General features: G+C 36.4%; 1 protein-coding gene across 1 annotated transcript in view; it reads left to right on the forward strand.

Annotated features, from left to right (window-relative positions):
- Positions 1-844: 844 nt before the first annotated feature.
- PDCD6 (programmed cell death 6) overlaps positions 845-7273 on the forward strand; it is an 8073-nt gene continuing 1644 nt past the window's right edge. The window contains exons 1-3 of the mRNA XM_010079844.1: positions 845-925; positions 5369-5527; positions 6179-6288. Of these exons, the coding sequence (XP_010078146.1) occupies positions 5371-5527; positions 6179-6288 (267 nt within the window). The 5' untranslated portion in view covers positions 845-925; positions 5369-5370. The remainder of the gene's footprint in view (positions 926-5368; positions 5528-6178; positions 6289-7273) is intronic.

Raw genomic sequence — 7273 nt, forward strand, 5'->3', positions numbered from 1 at the left:
ATCTAGTAGAATGAACTGAAAAGGTTTAGAAAAAGACAACACAGACTAAAGGAAGAAAAAAAGACCTAGCTTCTGCAGAGGGATCAACTAAGCAGGACTCTGCATTGGAATGGTAGTAACTGAGGGGAAATAAAAGCTGTCCATGTCAAAGGGAAGGTCCTTGTATAAAATGGAGGGAAGTGCCCACCACTTTCAGATATCCTCCTGAAGAAGGCACGATTCTGCTTTATTTGGGCAGAAATTACTTACTTTATTAATTTTGAGATAGCACTTCATCCTGAAAGACAATAGACTGAAGGCTCAGCGGAAGCTGGCACCTGCCTGCACTTTTTCACTTTTCGAGCCCCTTTGAAAGGTGCCAAGGCCCTGCGGTCGATTCTTTCAGTACTTGGCACTGGTGACATTAGTGGCTTTCTCTACATTGCAGCATCTTACTGGGTGGCACTGGGTGCCTAATGTCACAGCTTACTACTGTGACATTAGGCATTTTGTGGATTTAACAAGCATGGTGTGCTCTGCAGTTCTTTTAAAATTAATTAAATAAATAAAAATACTTTCTTGTGTGTATTATGCCCAAAATGTTTTCTTGCTAGTGTGTGTTTGTGTGTCTCTTCACTCATAAGTCAGTCTTGCAGTTTTCTTTGTAGCTTTTACCATGTTCCAGAATGTCTCATCAGTCTGAATGAAGCATTTAATTTGCAGTAACTGTGAATGGTTTACCAAGTAAAATGCAATTAGTGACTTTTCAGGAAAAGATTAATCTTATCTGGTGAGTAAGAACCAGAATGTTGAAGTCCTCTGTAAGTGGTACCTGTTAATTTCAGCCATTTAAAGCTTACTGCCCCCCTTTTTTTTCCCCCCAGGGTTGATAAAGATAGGAGTGGAATAATATCTGATAATGAACTTCAGCAGGCATTATCCAATGGTAAGTCTGTAAATGAGCAGTGAGGTACTTGGTTGTAAACTTAATGTTAAATTTCATGTGAGACTGGTTACTTGATGCCCTAATTCTTTGATTTGGGATGGGGGGGGGCAGGGAGAATGTTCCTGCCACTGATTAATGCTATTTAATCTACAGCAAAAGGCTGAAAGGGAGAAAAAAAAGTGGGCAAGCCTCCTGATTTTATGTTACTGATTTTTTTTTTTTTTTTCCTGAGCCCAGTGTTCCTGGGTTGTTGGTTTTTTTTATTTCAAGGGAAGTTTTCTGGGTTTGGTGCATGTTAGTAATAATGCATCATAACTGAGTACCTATTGTAAACATTACTGATTTGTATTCTGGGAAATGAAGGCATGCACATCCCTTTATTTTTTCCAGCTCTGCTTTCTAGAAAACATAAAAGTTAGTTTCTATATTCCTCTCTCATCACTACTGAACCTTTGTTTTTTTAACCAGGATCATAACTTGGTTGTATAACCTGGACAAAGATCAATGTTTACAACCAGCCTTTTTACTGCACATAAAATCTTTTCATACAGTATGGTGCAGGAATTGAAGATGGCAAGTTTGTTTTTTTTTCCCATATGTGTGTTGTTTGGGTTTTTTTTCCCTAACAAAGTAGAAAGATACACTCTAGATCTAGTATTAAAACTTTCTAGTTGTCTCTCAGTTCCCTGTCACAATGCTTAAAGAGTGTCTACAGTATGGTCAAATAACTCATGGAAGCAAAATAAAAACAAAAAAATGTTTCCAGTAGCCTATTTTTACTTTCCTCTGTTGACTTAGGGTGGTGTAGGGTTGTATTTTGTGAGGTTTTTTTCCACATGGAAATCTGAAAAAGTGCATATTGAAGCTGTTTGTGCACCTTTGAGTCCGTATCAAGTTCCCCTTCTCCCAAGGTTTAATTTCTTCTTCCTGTGCTTTGTGATTGAGAGGGGCTTAAACTGATGTTTCGAGCTGCAATGCACAGACTGAATGGCTTCTTTTCGTCAGTAATCACCCGACTCGATATCAGTTTGGATAGCTCTATTTAGTAAAATTGTGGTCTTGTAACTAAATTGGGTTTACTAGAATATTTGTTTAATAATATATCTGATAAATTAAAAGCAATATATTGTAGCTGTTGCACCTGATCCATAACTAAAATACTATTTCAAATAGCAACTTCAGTAAAAGCCAAGTTAAATTGATTGAGTCACTCTTTTCATTTAAGATTCCGATGCTGTTTATAATGCTGTGGGAACCTGGCTTTACCTGCCATTTCTGTCCTAGCACTTCATATATCTTAAATATCTTCTTGTCTGATTAAATTAAGGGCAACAGGTAGTGATGAATATCTGAACTCTTTTCTTTCCTTATTTACAGTGTAGATTAGCAGTTTCAGTGCTTTGCAGTTATGGAGAATCTCCACCAAGTGAATTCACTATTAGACACAATATTTACAGAACTGTAACAAGCTCCCTTCATTCTGAGAGATTCTAGATCTTGTACACCAAAGTCACTAACAATTCACTACATTCTTTTCAAAATATATCCTCTAGTGGATGGTTGTGTGTAGCTGTCCTGCAGTCTAACATGTTATATGTTATGTGTTTATTTCTAAAACATTAAAAAAGTCTGTGTAGTACTCATTAAAATTTGAAGTTCAATATGTTTTTGCCATTCAGCTTTTCAACATGTCAAGTTTATGTAAATAACAGTCTGCTTACCTGGGAGGGAGTGATCATCACTTTGTATAGTTGTTTGCACAATAAAATCCTATGCTGCCTTCTTGTTGTTTTTTTTCTGTGCTGCCATGTAAAGTTAATAGTAGAGTCAGGGGAGGGGAAGGGAGCAGTCTTTTCCTGTTTATTGGAATAAGCTGAAGTCAGTACAGTTCTTCAGCACTGGAGTTGCTCTGGTTTCACTATATAGTGTCTGTATGAGTCTCTTGAAAATTTCAACATGAAATAAGTTAAATTCCAAACTGTGTTTTCCCTTTTTCCTCTATTCTGTTCAGAGTTAAGTGCTGGCACCCTATTAATAATTCCATTATTTTTTATTTTTGTCAGGAGACATACAACTCTAAGGTACTGATGTTCTCTCTCTCTAAAATACTGCTTAAGCATTTTCAGAGTGATTTTTACTCTTCTCTGCTTATGTTTCTCTTTATGTGCAAATAGTCATATGGCCTGCCTACAGTATAGGGTTCTTCCCCATTGCTGCATCTGTAGACTTACACTGATACAGTTTCCCGTCTATGGGAGAAATTCAGCACTAGTACATGCACTACTTACACCACTTCAGCTTGATCCAGCAAAGCAGCCATGCCTTCACAAAGCCTGCTCAATACCACCACAGCCTTTCTATTAGGTATTTGTGGTCAGCTAACTAACTGCATCGTTGCAAATGCCTCCACAGTACCCCTAGTCTTACTGGTTCCTTTGTGGTCCCTGCATTCAACCACAGTTGAGTTGGTTCCTTCACAGGATCTAGAGAATTGATGGTTAAATTCTAGATGAGTCACAGTATTTCTCTTAATTTAAAGCATAACACTTCCTAGCACTCTGGAATGCTCCCCACCCAGTGAAAACTACTCCAAAGTGCCTAGCCTCTAAATATTCAGAGAAGTACAAAGCTCCTTTTCAGATGATACCGCTCAGGCCCTTTTAAGCAGCAACATTTCTTGGTCTAAAAATACTAATTTAAACTAACACTTCATTGATGTAGCAGTGGAGGTGGGATTTATACTAAACTCAATTCTAAACTGCACTGTGTGGCTATGCTATGTTAGGAACCTTTTCACTTGTCAGAAACTAAATGCCCTGGAGTAACCCACCTGCAAAATAAGAAATAAGCAGATGGGTTTTTACTGAGGAATAGATAAGAGACCTTGTTCGAGTTATAACTTAAAACTCTTCTGTTCCCATCAGTAGAAAAAGTGGCACTTTGGTTTTGATATTGCCTTTTATCCAATACCTCCTTACTACCTGGAATGAAAATAATCCTTCTTAGTTCTTCCAAGGTTTTGGGTGGGTTTTTTTTTGGTGCAGCCTGTAAAATGGTAGTTTCTCTGCATAGTATCTGTAAAGTATTGGTCTGACGTAATCTCTGAATGGGCAAGAACATAATTACTTCAAAGCAGCCTTATTTTATAATATGCTAGCCCCATGTCATCTAGCTCTGAATTCACTGTTTGAGTTCTTATCTGATTTTTTGGTTGGTTTGTTGTGTTTTTTAAAAAATTTTACTTAGTATTGAGGAACTAAGTAATTCTTTCTGTTTCAGGCACCTGGACTCCATTTAATCCAGCAACAGTCAGGTCAATTCTTGGTGAGTATAGCTCTGTGATGTGAAATAGTCAATATACTGTTTGGTGATCTGTTTGGACAATTGAGAATACTATCAATTGCTGCACTATTTTAGATAAATAACTATGTGCAAATATTAGAATACATATACATTATGTATCTCTACTGTAATAACACCTGTTTAAAGGTCTTTCGAACTAATCCGGCTGTAGTGCTAACAAACTGGTCTTTCATTGTTAGACAATATGTTTCAATGTATGTTTTGAATTTTTTTTTCTCCATACAGCCCAGAAGTAGTAAGCTAAATTCATGTATTTTCCCTTTTGAATAACATAGGAATGCCCTTTGTGTGCACACACATGCACTTGTCAAAGTAGCCTGAGAAAATGTTACTATACAACTGAATAGATAACAAATGTCACTTATACGTGGGGAAATGGTCAGCTTAAATATTCTGAAAACGTATTACCTAGCTTGTCTTCATAACTAGTTTTTCCTGTCTTGCATTTTAGTTCTGTGTTGTGCTCCAAAAAGACCAAACAGACACTTTACAATATTTGAATTCTTTAGTGTCCTAAAATAATTTCCAGTAATGTCAAAGATGATGGTGGCAGAACATGAGAAAAATTCAAGCACAAAAAAAAAACTTTTCCATTATACAGTCCACATTTTTTGCGTGTTTTTAATAAGTATTCAGCGGTAGTCTGAGTTCCACTGTGGTGTGACATGCTTTTTGTATAAAGATGACAGTATCAGTAAGTCAAATGCAGATTAATATCCCAGGAATTTTGTCAATCAGTAGACTTAAGACTTTTTTCATGTGTCATTAGAAAAGAACAACCTCTCCTGCCCTTTTGTCACTGGATGATCAGTCAAGCCCTAAATATTTTCAAACTGGAAAATGCAAGAAAATGAAATATTTTGATTCATTCTGGTCCTCTTTTATCTGCTTTATCTTTTCCTCTTTGGATGACTACTTGGGTTTTTTCATCAGAACTTTCTAAAATATCACTTGGATATTAGCAGTTTGTTTTCTGTCTTCAGTACCTTCCACAAAGTGCTCTTGCTGCCTTCTTGAAATACTAGCAGATCTTACTGGTATGATTAAGGTTTTATATACGTTTCTTATTTTTTATTTCAGGCATGTTTGACAGAGAAAACAAAGGTGGTGTGAACTTCAATGAATTCACAGGAGTCTGGAAGTACATCTCAGATTGGCAGAATGTCTTTCGAACATATGACAGAGACAATTCTGGAATGATTGACAAAAATGAACTAAAGCAAGCACTAACAGGTTTTGGTAATTCATTTGCAATTACAGTTTTTATGACTGGGTTGTCATCAAATGAGCTGCTTATTGTTAGGGCTCTACTGCTCTGACAGATATCACTAAAAATGAGGCAGGTGAAATTCTTTTAGGTAGAAGGTACCTTTTAAAGATATCCATGCCACAAGCACTTTTTTTTAAGCTATTTCCTTTTATGAAAAAATTGAAACTGGATGTGTCAGTACACGTGTGTGGAATGTTTTCCGTCTTCCCTGTTAGGTAAATGTCTGAACTCAGAAAGTACTTGATACAACTTCCTGCTTTTTAAAATGAAGCCAGCTGTCTACGCTGTGATAACATTGTCATGGCAAAAGAACTTCAATTGTCTTCATTTATAAAAACTTGAGCTGTAGCCCTAAACCGTTCCCTCAACCAACTAGTCACTTGAATCAGTCGTTACGTTTACTGTGACTCTGTCTGTAATTATTATTAAGCAGAGTTTTTAATTCATGCATTTTAGTTTAACACCTTTGTTGTACAGTGGTAATACTTGGCAAAAAAAAAAAGTTTCTTGTAACTCCTTACTCTTTTCTGTTTTGTTATACGTGCCTGCTAAACAGCCTAGTTCTTTTTATAGAATGACTGTGGTAAGTGAAACCTTCTAAAGTGTTTCTCTTTTCCAAGGTTACCGACTGTCTGATCAATTCTATGATATCCTTATTCGGAAATTTGACAGACAGGGAAGAGGACAAGTTGCTTTTGATGACTTTATTCAGTGCTGTGTTGTTTTACAGGTAAGAAGGAGACATACTTTAATGTAAATTGAAAAAAAAAATCACCTTTTCTTAAACTTTTATGGTTCTCAATTTTATAATATTGGATCTAGAACTTGCTTATAAATAAACCATTTGAATAAAGTATATGAGAGGTATTAGAAACATCTTAATTCATTGGTCTTCAGTTGTTATCCATTCACATCACAATTAAATTTGATACAATATTTTGAGCTGTTAAATACTTTTATGGGGCAGAAAAAGGTAAAATAGTCTTTTTCAACACTATTTCTGTTTAACGGACATACCTCCTCTAGATTTTGTGTGTGTTAAAACTGGAATGTCATGTCCCATGGTGCCCACAATTCTCATACCTGAATTGTCAGGTTTTTGTTTATCTCCCTGTGTAAGGCTCTGACTAAAAGGAATTTGACCTAGCAGGTGAATTATTCAGTCTTTCATCACTGGGGTTCCTGCCAGAGCAATGGTAGTAAAAGACATTTCAAACAAACAAAACCTTTTCGGTAACAGAAATGCATGTGTGTATAAAGAGAGAGAGTAGCAGTTTTACAGGTGTATTTGTGTAGAAGTCAATCACTGGATGATTCCTTACCTCAGTGCTCAAGGTTTCCCTAAGTGACTCTGACTGTTCTGAAATGTGTGTAAGACTTTTGGGGAAAAGTTGGGAAACTGTAGCAGGGAACAAGCTAAGCTTTAGTAGGACAGGAAAAAAAGTTGCTCTTCTTACACTCTCCAGCACTGCAACAGTATCTTAAGATATCATCTTCTGATATACAACATGAAGAGAGAAAGGAGGGCCCTGCAAATGTAGTATCTCTGTTATTTGCATACAGGTGTTTTGTTCTTCCCCTTTATGTCTATACCTGTAAGTCTGCTGAAACCTCAAGTTGCCTTGATATCAATTTTTGATAGAAGCTAATTAATAGAATGATACAGTGGTTTGGAAGGGAAATTAGAGATCATCTAGTTCCAAGCCCCCTGCCAT

Source organism: Pterocles gutturalis, unplaced genomic scaffold (assembly GCF_000699245.1).
Source record: "Pterocles gutturalis isolate BGI_N339 unplaced genomic scaffold, ASM69924v1 scaffold29009, whole genome shotgun sequence".
In the NCBI taxonomy this organism is placed as follows: domain Eukaryota; kingdom Metazoa; phylum Chordata; class Aves; order Pterocliformes; family Pteroclidae; genus Pterocles; species Pterocles gutturalis.